The sequence below is a fragment of the Artemia franciscana genome, chromosome 13 (genome assembly GCF_032884065.1).
Source record: "Artemia franciscana chromosome 13, ASM3288406v1, whole genome shotgun sequence".
Classification (NCBI taxonomy): Eukaryota; Metazoa; Arthropoda; class Branchiopoda; order Anostraca; family Artemiidae; genus Artemia; species Artemia franciscana.
The window spans coordinates 7,694,454-7,710,622 of NC_088875.1; the positions used below are offsets into that span (position 1 = coordinate 7,694,454).

A 16,169-nucleotide genomic window follows, 5' to 3' on the forward strand; every position below is an offset into this window, starting at 1 on the left:
TGAAACACTTGATTTGTTAATGGCATTATTAACTGATCACTTGATCTCTGGCATTATTTCGAACATTTTTTTTTCTTAGAAAAAAATATGTGTGTCGACCTTGAACAGGAAGCATTCCCAAATTACATCCTGGACCATTTAGCTCAATTTTTTACCAATTTAACAACCTATCGTCCTATGATCCCCTTCCAAATTATTCACTTGATATAACCATTTGCTAAAAACCTGTCAAATTTACGTAGACATCATCAAAATCATTTTTCAAAAAATTTTTATTCGTCTATTCATAATACAAAAGACAATAGTCTTATCAGAATGATGCATAAAACCTGTCAAAGTCATTACTCAAAAAAACGCTAAAAATTGAAATTTGATTTCGAATAAATCTCCTGACGATCTTCATAGACCAATACTTTGACACAATGACCCCTAGAAAAAATTCAACAATTAATATACATATATAACCGATTTTTTCGGAAAAAATCAAGATTTGTTGTTTTTGCGCATAGGAGCCTGAAACCTCTAGGAAAGGGCTCTCAGCGTAGTATGACAGTGGATATTATAAAATGACACTTTAATCAAGATCACGTCCTATTTATGGGGGAGGGTTTTTTTTTATTTTTTTATTTACGGAAAATTATAGATAATTTTTAATTTAATAAGCTTAGTCTTTTTGGAATCATCGTTAAAAGGAGCGTCTTTTGAAATATTTGCTGATTTAATTTTGGTTACCAATACCAATTCTACACTATTAAAATTTAAAGAGATAATTGAATATTTCATTTTTAATATACTTACAAATTCTATCTTTTTGTCAATTTAAGGTGGAAGGCGGTTGTGAATGATAGCGGTACTTGAGGAAATTAATCCGAGTTTGATCAAGTTCACTTATTGTTTCATTAACCTTTTATAAAGATAATTACTTAAAGCAAATTAGCTATCCATGGCCAAAAACAGATATAAATCGATTAGTTCAACATACGAAAAAAAATTACAGGGTTTTTGGAAAATATTCTCGGAGTTTTTCAGCAAATACTTGTTTTAACACATAAATTTCCCTGTCTTTATGTTTTGTAAATAGGCAAACACAATGGACCGGGAACAGTCTGAAACATCTGGAACCTTTTATGGTTTCTTTAAAAGCCTAATTATGTTAGTTTCCTTTGATATTATTCATTGAAATTTTAGTGCTATTTTTGGGGCTATCTCTGAGTTACGTGATTCAATTTTTCAATCAGGTCATTTTTTGCATTGAATAAAACTGGACGTAAATTCAACAGCTTCAAAATTAGAGAAAAATAATTTTCAGATTAGGCCATTTTCTAGCAAGGGTTTGAGCCACTTTTTTCTTCGCCAGTTCTTTTTATTTTATCCTTCTTTTTTTTGTTTCTACATTTTGCAGTCAGTTGATGATTTTGTGAATACGTTTCAGAAATTATTTCTTTGTTTTTGCATAATTTTTGCTAGGGGAAACGTCATTTTTCCAGACTTACTTTTCCTTCTATATTATAAACACCAATGGAAATTGATGCTGGCATCTCTAGCTATCTTAGTATGTAATTTCTTGCAAAAATGGATACTTTTTTATCAATCGAGGTCATTCACTTCATTGTCAGCAAAATACGTGTTGCCACACCTTTCGGGAAAGGAAGGGGCAGAGAACTGTAAGAAAGTCTCTGAAAATCCAAAACTAGGATTCAATAACAAAACACGTTCCTAGAAGTTTTCATGTATCAGTTCCTATTTCATATTATATTATTATATATTTATATTATATATATATATATATATATATATATATATATATATATATATATATATATATATATACATATATATATATATATATATATATATATATATATATATATATATATATATATATATATATATATATATTTATATAGAATCATATTATATAGAAGTTTTCATGTATCAGTTCCTATTTCACATTATATATGTTATATATTTATATATATATATATATATATATATATATATATATATATATATATATATATATATATATATATATATATATATATATATATATATATATATATATATATATATATATATATATATATATATATATATATATGTATATATATATATATATATATACAAATTTCACCATGTATATTATATATATTTTTATATTATACATATCATATATATCTATATATATAAAAATAAGTTGTCTGTGGATGTGTGGGTCTGTCTGTCGGGTGACGTCATGTTTGTGTGTTGACTTGTTCTTGAGAGCGCTTCATCTTTTTCATCATTTTAGACAATAGTTTCGTCAAATTTGTTTGTCCCTTAGCTTCTGCAAATCAACTGTTGTAGGAGTTCTTTGTACTTTACAATGGTCTTTAGCTTCGGCTTAGAACGGACAATCACTAGTTGGTGATCAGAGAACAAATCATCACCACGAAAGGAACGCACGTTCCTTTCGTTGTACTTTATATATTAGTCTATAGTCTATAAATTCAATATCAAACAGTTCGTGGTAACGAACTGTAGTAATGAGCGACCCGGCTCAGCTGTAACCAAAATTCTAAAAAACAGAATTTCGATACCAACACTAGAAAAATCTTATTTTCACGGTGATTTTAAATATATAAGTTTCATCGAGTCTAATCTTACCAATCAAAAGTTACGAGCCTGAGAATATATGCCTTATTTTAGAAAATACCGGGAAACTCCCCTTAAAGGTTATAAAATTTTACCGAAAATAACACCATCAGATTGAGCGTATCAGAGAGCCCTATTGTAAAAGTTTCAAGCTTCCATTTATAAAAATGTGGAATTTTGTTGTTTTTTTTTTGTCAGAAGACAGATCACGGATGCGTGTTTATTTGTTTTTTGGTTGTTTTTTCCCATTGGTGATCGTATTGACCTCATGTCCTAGAATGTCATGAGAGGTGCTCATTCTAACGGAGATTGGAAGTTCTAGCGCCCTTTTTAAGTGATCAAAATGATTGGAGGGTACCTAGGCCCCCTCTCACGCCCATTTTTCTACAAGGTTACCGGATCAAAGTTTTTAGATAGCCTTTTTGTTCAGCATAGTCGAAGAACCTAATAACTATGTCTTTAGGAAGGAATTAATCCCCCAGTGTTCCTGGGGGAGCGGCTACGAGTTACTAACTTTGGCTATTGTGTAGTAAGGGCCAACTGTAGTAAGGAGCGACCCGGCTCAATAATAAACGAAACTCTAAAAAACAGAATAGATACATCAAAAGAATTAAATTTTTATACTGATTTTAAATATATAAGTTTCATCAAATTTAGTCTTACTCATCAAAAGTTACGAGCCTGAGAAAATTTGCCTTATATTGGAAAATAGAAGGAAACACCCATTAAACGTCATATAATCTTAATGAAAATCACAGAATCGTATCCACCGTATCAGAGAACCCTATTGTAGAAGTTTCTAGCTCTTATCTACAAAAATGTGGAACTTCGCATTTTTTGCCAGAAGACCGATCACGGGTCAATGTTTATTTATCTATTTTTTTTTTTTTTTTTCACAGGGGTAATCGTATCGACCAAGTGGTTCTAGAATGTCATGAGAGGACTTATTCTAACGGAAATTAAAAGCTCTAGTGTTCTTTTTTAAGTGACCAAAAAATTGGAGGGCACATAGTCCCCGTCCCACGCTCATTTTTTCCCAAGGTCAACAGATCAAAATTTTGAGGAAGCCATACTGCTCAGCATAATCGAAAAAAATAATGACTATGTCTTTAGAGAGGACTTACTCCTCCGCAGGCCCCAGAGGAGTGGCTGCAATTTAGAAACTTTGACCAGTGTTTACATACAGTAATGTTATTGGGAATTGTACAAACGTTTTCAGTGGGATTCTTTGGTTGGGGGTGAGGGGGGCTACGTGGAAGGATCTTTATTTGGACTAATTTGTCATGGGGGAAGAGAAATTCAATGAAGGGGGCGCAGGATTTTCCAGCATTATGTTAAAAAAAAATTGTTAAATTAATATACGAATTCTGGTTTAGTTCCTCATGTATTGTTAGCAAAAATTGAAACCTGCATTAATTCGAAAACGTTCGGAAATATAATCTAAAAAAAAAAAATTTTAAGTTGCAAGTAAGAAGCGACATTAAAACCTGAAATAAACAGAAATTATTCCGTATGTGAAAGGGTTTCTCCCCTTTCTAACGCCTCGCTCTTTACTCTAAAGTTTTTTTGTCGTTTTAAGAAGTAGTGTTGTGAGAAAGAATCAAACTTTAGCGCAAAGAGCGAGGCGTTGAGGAGGCCCTTTCATATACAGAATAATTTCTGATCATTTTAAGCTTTAATGTCGCTCCTTACTTGCTGTTAAAAAGTCTTTTTTTAAGTCTTTCTTTGGAATTAAAATGTCTTTCTTTGAATTATCGGCTTCATTTGTCGGACATGCAACAATGATTGTATGCTTTGACTATGAGCTTGCGAAATGGACTTCATCATTCTTTCGTTTTTGGGAATACACTCAAGGATTGACATCTTTGCATTCTTGCTAACTGCAGGGGCAATGCCAGCTTCACGTTTCTTTTCTTTGCCAGAAAAGAAAACTTCATAGTCATCAACTACAATAGATCCAAAACCTGTCAATCTAGCTTCAGATAAAGCCGCTATGTCAATATTATACGTTTGAACGTCTTATAACGTTATTGAACGTTTATTGAACGTTCTTATAACGGCTTCTATGCGACCAGGTTATGCATCAGGGTTCACAGTGCGAACATTCGAAAACGCAAGAAGAAATAAGTGGCTCGTTGTCAAAAATCGTGTCCGGGGAAGATTGGAGGCCATTTTGGATGAATTTGGGTCTGAGGCTTTTCGTTATCGTTTCATGAATCAGTAATGTTTTACAGGGATAGGGGATAAACATATTTCAAAGCCCTCCTCCTTTCCTGGCTTGGGACAGGCTGCTCACCGAAACCCGAAAGGCAATGATCCTCACAGGCGGAATTAAAATTAGCTTTTTTTAGGGTTATTCAATATTAGGGTTATTCAAGGTATTTTCAAGGCTAAGAAAAACATATTGTTAAGGTCTATCAATATAGGGCTTTTGTGTTGATATTATGAGAAATAATTAAGAGACATACATATAAAATGAAAAAAAATTCTCATGTTCAGCTTAAATCTATGTAGTACAAGTGCAAACATTTTCATACAATTCAGAATGTAGTGCAGAAAAGCATTGCCCCCTACTGGCCGCACATATAAGTTCAAATCTGCTCTCACTTTGTGTATGCTTGATATTAATTTTAACTTAACTCATTTCATTAAGCTGAGTAATTTTATTGATCTAAGCTTTAAAATTTTTTCTTAGACTTATGAAGTATCACAACTTGCAATTCCAGAAAAACCCTGTTAACAGCTATTTTTTGGAGAGGGCCCATTACTTTGAGCCAAGACCTTCCTGATTGAAAGACGCATATTTTGAATAACAGAAACGTGTTTCCTTCTTTAACAGAACATATATTAAAAATTACTTCTTAGAGTAAAAAGAATAAGAAATTCAAGTTACTACAACGTATGGAATAATCAAAAAGTTTTTACAAATCAAAATGTGTTAAAACCATATAACTTAATATTTTACATACAAAAATATTTAGAATTCACAGTGAACTAAAGTTTGAGATTGTCACTATACTTTACAACATCCCTTAATTTAAGTTACCATTCCATGCTAATTATTTAAATTATTGTTTATATAACATCTTCAAACATCGTTTTATGAACGATTCCATCATTTTCATTTTATGGATAAAACTAATCTTTATCTTTCAGAGCTAAGTCGTTTTTTAAGGAATCTGACGATAAGGTTAATTCAAACTGAAATTAAAGACGAAAAATAGTGCCAAGGATATGAGCTGACTTTAAAAAAATATCTATAACAAAAAATTGTAAAAGCGAATAATTAAAGCGAGTCTACCTTATAAATGAAGTTTGTAAAAGAATATAGTTCCACTAGGATATTAGGTTCCAATCGTATTCATTTTCTCTACCCCTATTACAGGTATTAAAACACTTATAATGAATCCATGTAACCTTAAGCCTGTTCCTCTTTAAGAACTCGTTGCAATACTGCGCCATCTAAGATCGATGCAGATACGCACGCTCCTCCTCCTCCTCCACTTAAATATGCTCAAATCTTTTTAGAGCAAATGCTGAGAAGTAATATCAACCAGATCCATCGAAAACATACATAATTCCTTAATAAATTTTGCAGCATTTCTGTTAATTCAATTGTGAAGTCTTCGTGGAGTTTAGCTGTAATTTTCTTGTTCTAATATTTCAAGTCGTAATCGAATTTTAGTATATAATTTTAACGACTAAAATTAGGATATTTTCATATTAAACTTGGACATTTTTCAAGTTCTAGAGCTGTGAACAAATTCAATTGTTTTGCTGTATTATCTCACGAAATTTAATCCTTTCATTCTAAAATTATCTTAAGTTTTGCACGTGTTTTAATTAATAAACTGATTCATCCTATTCCCTCGTGTTGTTAATATCTTTTATTATGCCATCTATTAGGACTTTTAAATATGTTTTGATTGCCTAGATGGCGAGGTAGACAAGATTCTGCCATTGAAACAAATCGCCTAAATGTTGCAAGGAGAGAAAGGAGAAAAAATCTCGCAAGGAGAGAAATGTCGCAAGGAGAGAAAGGAGAGAAATCGCAAGGAGATATTTGTCGCAAGGATAGGATTCTTAGTTTATAGTCATTTATAGTCAGATTTATAGTCAGGAGTTAAACAGGGTTGCGTCCCATCCCCATTTCTACCAAATGATGGACTTTGTCTTAAGGAACACGGCGAAGGCGGAATCAATTGAGGAAGTAAAGCTCTATAGAGTTAGATTATATTAACATTTTAAGCATCCTAGCATAAAATAATGGCAAAATGAATGAACTTTCAGGTCTTTTCAGAGTCCAGGGTGGAAGAATAGATTTAAAATTAACGTTAAGACAACTAAGTCAATAAGGCTAGGAATAAGCGATAGCGAAGAGGTGATGTTCGGTTACGAAAAGATCGACAGCTTCACAGACCTAGGTAGTATTAATGATAAGGATGGTACAGTTCTAGGTGTTTATCTCCTGGAAAATACCCCCCCCCCGCGCGGAAAAGAAGCCCCTGGAAAAATAACCCCGGAAAATACCCTCCTGCGTAAAATACCCCTCAGTGGAAAATACATCACAGGAAATACTTTCCCTCGGAAAATCCCCCTTGGGAAATGCCTCCCTGTTAAAAATAGATCCCATTGAAAGGAAATTATACCAAAAATTTTCTCCCCACTAAAAATTCATCCATACAATCCCCTCCCCCTGCAGAAAACCCCCCAAGGAAAATGTCTGTATGTTTGAAATAGCAAATACTATCGGTAAGCATTGGACAAATTAAAAAACTTAAAAAGGTATTTGAACTTCTACGATGTGGTTCTCTGATTGTATTTTAGTTAGGGAGGGAGGGAGATACCTCAAAGGGTGAATTTTAATGCCAAAACATCCCAGCTCTGACTGAGCCACCAATAAATACAGAATGAGTAGTAAGGGAAGGACGAGGGAAGGGCAAAATTAGAAATTGATGGGTATTTCCTTGTGCCCTTGAACCAGGATTTTTGTCTGAAAAGGGTTGGGGGGTATTTTGTCGGAGGAGGGGAGGATAAACTTTAAAAATACTCAAAAATGTGAAATTGATATCTAACCCCTTATGATTTTTGGGAATATATCTGGTCTACATTGTTATTATGAAAGTAAAGAGTAACATGAACCTCCAAATGAGCAGATTTTATCCCACATTGGTGGGGGACTGCCCCTTCCTCATCCACACTTCTACCTCATGATCGCAGAAACTTCGGAGGATGTTCATTAGATCAGAAATTGAGTCTAGTCCTTTTTTATAAGTCGAAAGTGATTGAAGACCAACCAGTCGCGGGTGGGGAGATTATTTTCCGGGGGGAGGGGGTGATTCCCAAGCTTTGTTTTTTTCAGGGGGTATTTTCCAGACTGGATATTTTCCGGGGGGTACTTTCCGAGTTTCTTTTTCTTGGGCGGTATTTTCCGTGGGGTTTTTTCCGGGCTTTTTTCTCCAAGGGTGTGTTTTCCGTGAGGGGGTATTTTTTGACGGGAGATTTTTTTGGGGGTTGGGGATATTTTCTGGTTGCGGGACACCGGCTACCGATGGGTACGGTGAAAATTTAAAAAGTAGAATAGTAAAGGCACAGAGTATTTGTTCGCAGTTGGAGAAAGTTTGGAACATTTGAAAGTTAAGTCTGTGAACCAGAATTAGAATATTGGAAGCTGAATTGATGACAGTGGTCAATGATCGTTCTGAAGCGTGGGCAGTCTGAAAGAAAGAGGATGATTTGTTTTTCCAGAGAAATCGTCAACGATTGGTTTTGGGTACCTTACTGACTGATGACTGACCTTATTTCAAAAAGTGAGCTCTACGGAAAATGTGGTTCAATCCCATTTTCTAGAGCTATAATGGGAGAAAGGTTGAGATGGCTAAGACACGTTCTGCTGATGAGGGATGTCAAATTGCCAAAAATAGTGCATGTTGGCCAAACGTCTAGGGCCAAACAAAAATCAGGTTGTCCCTGAATGAGTTAGGAGGATATCGTAAGGAAATATTTAGGGAAAATATGAGTTTCTTGAGAGGTTGTAAAGAAGAACGCTTTCAGTAGAAAGAGAGAGAGGAGGAGCATCCGTAGCTATCTTTGCCTTACGCTGCTTGGTGCTGAAGTGAGTTGTTGTTAGTATTAGTAGTAGTAGTTGTGGTAGTAGTAGCAGTAATAGCGGTAGGAGTAGTAGTGATAGTAGTAGTAGAAATAGTATATATATTAATAAATTGGAAAAAATGTGTGTACCTTCGTGTGAAGTTATGCAGCATTTGGTAATAGCGGGTACAAAATTAAAACATAAAATTAATTGAAAATTTGGTAAAGTATAAGCAAAAAAAGGGCATTAAAAAAGTATAATCTGAGAAAATCTGGGTATTAATTTTTTGAATGAAAAATACCTTCATGTGAAGTTATGAAGTTTTCGGTCATAGCGAATACAAAATTAAAAAATAATCTTAATTAAAAATTCAGTGAAGTATAAGCTAAACAAAGAGCATTAAATAAGTATAAGCTAAAAAAGGGTATTAAAAAGGGTATAAGCTAAGAGAAACCAGAAATAAATTTTTTCTTTTTTCTTATGAAAAAGACCTTCATGTGAAATTATACAGTTTTCGGTAATAGCGGGTACAAAATTAAAAAATAATCTTAATTGAAAATTCTTTGACGTATAAGCTAAAATGAGGTTATTAAAAAAGGATATAAGCTAAGAAAAACAGGGTGTTAATCTTTTTTAATGAAAAAGACCTTCATGTGAGGTTATACAGTTCCTGCTAATAGAAGGTGCAAAATTAAGAAAATAAACTTAACTGAAAATTTGATGAAGTAAAAGCAAAAAAGCGTATTAAAAAAGTATAAACTAAAAGAGGGTGTTAAGAAAGGTATAAGCTAAGAAAAACCGGGTATTATTTTTTTTTTACGAAAAAGACCATCACATGCAGTTGTGGAGTATTTAGTAATAGTAATATTTAGTAAAAGTATTTAGTAATGTGGAGTTTTTTATTTTATTTATTTTTTTTTTTTTTATGAAAAAGACCTTCATGTGAAATTATGCAGGTTTTGGTTACAGCTGGTACAAAAATCAAAAAATAAACTTAATTGAAAATTCGGTGGAGTATAAGCTAAAAAAAGGCTATTAAATAGTATAAGCTAAAAAAAAAGGTATTAAAAAATGGAATAAGCAAAGAAAAACCAGGTATTAATTTTTTTCAATGAAAAAGACCTTCATTTGCAGTTATGCAGTTTTTGGTAATAACGGCTAAAATATTAAAAACTGAACTTAATTGTATATTTGGAGGGAGTATAAGCTAAAAAAAGGTATTAAAAAACATAAGCAAAAAAAGGTATTAAGAAAGGGTATAAGCTAAGAAAAACCGGGTATTAATTTTTGTTAATGACATATAGACCCTCATTTGAAGTTATGCAATTTTTGGTAATAGCAGGTACAAAATTAAAAAATAAACTTGATTGAAAATTTGGTGAAGTAAATGCTAAAAGAAAGGGTATTAAAAAGTACAAGCTAAAATAGGGTATTAAAAATGGTAAAAGCCAAGAAAAACCGGTGTTAATTTTTGTTAATGAAAAAGACCTCCATGTGAATTTATGATGTTTTTGGTAATACCGGGTACAAAATTTAAAAATAAATGTGACAGGAAATTTGGTGAAGTATAAGCTAAAAAAAGTGTACTAAAAAGTATAAGCTAAAAGGGGCATTTAAAAAGGTTATAAGCTAAGAATACCGGGTATTTATTTTTTTATTTTTTAATGAAAAAAACCTTCATTTGAAGTCATGCAGTTTTTGGTAATAGCGGGTACAAAATTAAAAAACAAACTTAATTAAAAATTCGGCAAAGTTTAGGCTAAAAAGCGGTATTGAAAAGTATAAGCCAAAAAAAGGGCGTTAAAAAATGGTATAAACTAAGAAAAACCGGGTAGTAATTTTTTCTTTTAATGAAAAAGACCTCCATGTGAAGTTATGCAGTTTTTGGTAATAGCGGGTACAAAATTAAAAAAACAAATGTAATTGAAAATTCGGTGAAGTATAAGCTAAATAAAAGGGAAACAAAACAGCATAACAAGGTGTAAATTGCCTTTAAAAGTGTAGTTGTCTTAGGAAATCAGCAGGTTGTTAATGTTCGTTTTTTTTGCAGTCAGAAAGTGCTGTAAAATTTAAAGAATTAATTGTGCTTGTTTATTTTCACAGTTTAGCGTGTCAACACTGACAAAAATTTGATCCTGCCTAACAAATCTACATAATTTTGAAGCATACAAATGAAAAATCTTTAAAAATTGTGCTTTTCAGATGTGACTAAACCTAACAGTGGTAAAAATTGGGAAGGATGGCAGAGGATGGTATTAGTGGGTATGGTGTTAGTAGAGGGGAGGGGATTGTATTAGGTAGCTTTTCTTTGTATTTAAAAGCTTTTCGTTATATTTATTGGGAAAGAATTAAGAAACAAAATTAATATATTTTGAAAAATACATTTCAATCCCCCAACCAATTTAAAGAAGTGGCACCACTAAGATTTGAGACGGTTCCAGACGGCAAAGACTGTTTATTACTTTAATGTCATTGGTTGCTTAAGCTTCTGATCATCAGAACAAAATTTCCCAACCTAATTACAAAGTTTTCCAACTCTGCTAAACTTCGAATACAAAACTTTTGAATGTAGTTTATCATGTAATGATACTTTACTACGTTCTATCGAAGGAATTTATTTTGGATTCCCTAAGACAAGGCTTTGTCGTTTACTTTGCTCGGTTTCTAGGCTATATTTTGATGTTTGGTTTTAGGTTTGAGGGTTTCTAGCCGAATCGTTAGTGCGCTAGACTTGGAAGGTCCTAGACCAAAGGTCCCTAGACGTGTCCCTGAATATAGTCGTTTGTTCGATTGGATAAACCCTTTACGATAACGGTGAATTTCTTATTGACTGCGTTTCTACACTGGTGTGTGATTTACATTTGTTCCTAAATTTACACGCAGTCTATAAGAAATTCACCGCTATTGTAAATGGTTTATCCAATGAAACAAACGACTATATGCAGGGACGCGTGCAGGGGACCTTCGGGTCCAATCCTTCCCCAAAAACCACATTTTCCTCCTCAACGCCCCGCTCTTTATGCTAAAGTTTTTTACTATTTTAAAAAGTAGAGTTAAGAGAAAGAGTTAAACTTCAGCGTAAAGGGCGGGGCGTTGAGGAGGAAAAGCCCTTTTCATATACGGAATAATTTCTATTCGTTTTAAGTTTTAATGTCACTCCTTACTTTTAGTTAAAAAACTTGTTTTTTATTTAGTTATTACTTAAAACGAGGACTAGGCCTTAAATGTTCGTTTGAATGAATTTTCTTTTAATATCTATGATTACTGTCTCTTAAAAAAGCATGCAAGATTACCCTTCCCTGAAGAAATAAGAGGTACCGTATTTTGTAGATTGTGGCTTTAGTGTTTTTATACATTTTGAATTTCGTTGCGCAATTCTCATCAAGATTGCACATACCTCTGGGAGAGTTGAACCCTTTTTCGTCAAAGTATGCAAATTTCATTCGCTAATAGCTTTCGATAAGCAACTTTAAAACTGATAATATTTAACAGTTTTTGAGTCAGCACAATGATAGATTTGGTTGTTGCATATGCTCTAAGAAAGCCTTTGTTTTTTATAGTGTCATTTTCTTTTGAAATGGGCCGTTCTTTACTTACAGTTCGTTAGTTCGAACTGATGATCCAAAGCTCTCTTATACTTAAGAAATGCTACTACTCCCTCTATTAGTCTTTAATTTTCAAATCCAAGTTGGTAGAGTGATAATCTTCCAAGAAGAGTGAACATCTTCGAGCATTTCTCATGGGGAGGGGGGAATATAAAAATAAATCTTAGGGTTATCATTTTTATGGGCGTAAATGGAAGCTCTTTGATCGATTTCTAGAGTCAGACCCCTGAGAAACAAATAACTTTAAAAAAACGTATATAAATGGGAAATGGGAAATATTCTCAACCTCTCCTTCTATTGTGAATGAAACAAAGGAAGGTACTCTTTTACTTTATACAAAATATTTTTGCAATAAAAGGGGAGCTTTCAGCCCGTAACACAGTTCGAAAGCTCAAATTTAATTCAAAAGGTATTAAAAAATAAAGTGGGGTTAAAGATTCACTTTTAGTTCTCCTCACTCCCTGTTTCTATTTCTAAAGGCCTATTCAGCAAAAAGCTCACTGGAAGTCAAGAAAATTCCAGAATAAAAAACACTTTTGAACTTCAGGTAACAGGTATCGCAAGTGGTGCCAGCTTATGAAAGTGTTAGGGGGGGGACAAAATAGTAACTCCTCCTCCATAGCAACTCATGTAGAATTATACACCACTTTACTTAATTTACGAACTTCAGATTAATAGGCTTAGTTAAACAGAGATTTAAAATAAATGACGGTTTTTTTTTATTCGACAAAAAGACAAAGAAAGATTACATTTCTTGAATTCCATAATAAGAAAATGCGCTTCAATTTCATTGGTTTACAACATTGATGTATTTTCATTTACTTATCCAATTATTCTTACATTCTAGAGAGAGAAATATTCCAGCCTATTTAAAACCTGATTGGTTTTAAAATTTCTGGTTTGGAATTTTGTACCTGGAAAATGAACGAATATTCAAGTTGATTTAATTACCGACTGTATGCAAATTTAAGCTAGTAAAACAACGAGCAACTTTTGAGTCACAAGACTTTCTACAAGTAGTTTCTCTGTTTCTTTGTGCCATCTCTCTTTGCCATTTTCTTAATTGTAAACATTAAACAAATCAGTAAAAAAAAACAACAACAACAACGTCAAAATTTCAAAGAACCATTACAAAAAGAAGCATTTGCTCCAATGTGCAAGGTGAATAGCTAAATATGACCTTTTTTGTCATAAATATTCTTATTCCGCCTTTCGGTTCTGCTGATCAATCTTACCCAGCTGCTATTCTAATCCAATATTTGTGACGAAATTGTTCAATTTTTGACAAAATGGTTCTCATTTTTTATTGTAAAGATTTCGTGTCCTATTTTCTAGCTTTCAAAGAATCATTACAAAAAAACTTTTAGATCAAATACGAAAGGGAATTAGTTCGTATAGCTCTATATGACCCATTATTTCGCTCACAAATATTCTAATTCCACCTTTTGATTCTACTGATTATGTTTTTTACCTTCAGCTTCTACTACAACCTGAATTTTGACAAAAAATACACAAGTTTGCTTTTCCTATGGTAGCTTTCCAAGTTTCTTATGGCAGCCAGAGTGCCGTCACAGCCTTTACCGCATACATTCTAATAAACAGGATTTTCAATCATTGTTGAAGTTGGAAAGTTCTTGACTCAATTAACACCACCCTGTACCCCCTTTTGAAAAGGACAGAAGAGTTTATGAAAACATATTTGGTACTTACGTGTTATACTGACCATACCAAAAAAGGGAAGTTAGATTAATCGTAATGAAATATATCAACATAGGAAGAAAATAAAATACTTGTGTAACAAAATTATGGAAACTACAACAAAGAGTTATGGAAAGCAGGCCACCCAGAACGCATTTTATTAAATACCTAACCTAAGGCCGTATCCAGGGCAGTTAGGGGGTTTAAACCCCTCCCCCAAGAAATATTTTTTCGGCTCGTAAAATCGTAACAAAAATGAATATAAATATATTTCTGTTAGGTTAGATGCGTTTTTATGTTTTTTTTTGCGTAGCCCAAAAAAATATTCTGGATATGGCCCTGACCTAATCTAACGATTTCTATATATTAAATATTCAATTAAATTATACCCGCATCAATGGTGTTTATCTCGCTCATGCTAAGCTGATTATCTTCGAGTGGACACAGAAAACCGGTTACTTTACCGATCAAGACCAAAGTGTGGTCGCTATATTACGGAATTACCGAGTTTTTAATATATCAACTGTGTTGGCAATTATTTGTAAAACAAATTCAGAGTTCATTCTCAAATAATGCCCATAAATCACCCAAGAAACCTTTTCTCGCATCCCAATGGGCGCTTGCACCTTTGGTCGAGATCTTGTTGTACAAGATTAAACAATCAAAAATGAGCAGTCATAAATGGTTAATAAATTCTTTGTATAGACCAGAAGCACAAATAAGTGTTCAAGTACCGATTTGCTCATCCATACAATACTCCATCCATTTACGGTCATAATTATGCACAAGCTAACTCAACCAGCAAATACTACAAGACTGCCAAAGTTTTAGTCACACAATTGCGCATAGTCGTTTTTTTCAATGATCATTTTGGGCGCTGATCTCTCCTGAGATTAGTTTTATGTATTTGATCTTCAAAAACTAATTTTGATATGAATAGAAAAGTTGTTGTAAGCACATCATTTAGGAGTACAACATATGCTTATAGTTATGCTCGGTAAGTACGTCGTTTTCAATGCTTTTGTTGTTTCATTTATGGGTCTCAACGTGTTTTGTCACAGAGCAGTATACTTTAAGTTTAGTTATTTCCTTTTTTTTAATTAAACCCGATTGAACCTTAATTAAACCCGATTGAACCTTAATTAAACCCGATTGAACATTAATTAAACCCGATTGAACCTTAATTAAACCCAATTGAACATTAATTAAACCCGATTGAACATTAATTAAATCCGATTGAACTTTAATTAAACCCGATTGAACCTTCACTTCCGCGTCTGTTTGCCCATGACTGTAATTGATTTTGGTTGATTTGATTAATATTGATGTATTTCCTGCCTCCAATTGCTTCCAACCTCTTCAAGCAAGCTCAAAACCCTATGATCTTTCCTTTTTAGATCCTCACAGCTCTGTTGCCGCTTAGAATACTATATGATCTTTCCTTTTATCTTTCCTTTTTTATTTTCCTTTTTCATAAAACCCTATGATCTTTCCTTTTTAGATCCTCACAGCTCTGTTGCCGCTTAGAATACTATCATAGACATCATATCCTCTTTTATCTGAGAGAGAGGAGACACATTTCTTAAATTGGGACCTAGGGAAATTTTTACGGTTTTTTTGATGGTACCAAACGAGTGACATTCTCGAGCGGATTCATAAAGGGCTATCCGTACAGAATAATACGAGACAAAAGGATTAAGATACGAATTTACCGAACACGGAATCTGAATTCTTTGGGAGCTACGAAGGTATTTTTTTCGAACAATCAGATACAAAAAATAATAAAAGGTAGTTGAGTATTATACCGCCAACACTCAAGAAGTGAAGTTAGGTTAATCCTAATGAAACATACCAAAGTATGATGATAATATAATTCTTTAGAAATAAATTTTGGCTAAATATTTGCAGATTAAGGGGGGGGGGGTAACTTAAACTATCCCCCTTAATGTGCAAACATATAGCCCAAATTATATAATTGCAATGTATTCTGTCAACTGCCACTTGTTTTCCACCGAACGTAAGCTAATTGTTTTTTACACAATACAGACACAGAGAAAAAACCGGTTTGTTCTCGAGTTCTAAACAGCGTAATCTTGAGTGTTGGCGGTATAATACATAAGTACCAATGAAATAAATCCCAG

The 16,169-nt window shown here is 33.1% G+C and overlaps 1 protein-coding gene and 1 long non-coding RNA gene across 6 annotated transcripts in view; one reads left to right on the top strand and one right to left on the bottom strand.

Moving 5' to 3' along the window:
* LOC136034471 (3',5'-cyclic-AMP phosphodiesterase-like) overlaps nt 1-16,169 on the top strand; it is a 387,364-nt gene that overhangs the window by 69,500 nt on the left and 301,695 nt on the right. Inside the window, exon 1 of one of the 5 annotated variants that reach the window (XM_065715674.1) lies at nt 14,865-15,025. The exons of the other annotated variants lie outside the window; for them this stretch is intronic. Coding sequence (XP_065571746.1) covers nt 14,961-15,025 — 65 coding nt within the window. The 5' untranslated portion in view covers nt 14,865-14,960. Of the gene's footprint in view, nt 1-14,864; nt 15,026-16,169 lie in introns of those variants that run through there. 5 annotated transcript variants of the gene reach the window in all.
* On the bottom strand, nt 255-14,895 carry LOC136034473 (uncharacterized). The gene is made up of 2 exons (XR_010619186.1): nt 14,763-14,895; nt 255-429 (listed from the first exon to the last, which is right to left on the bottom strand). It is a non-coding gene; the product is annotated as an uncharacterized LOC136034473 (long non-coding RNA).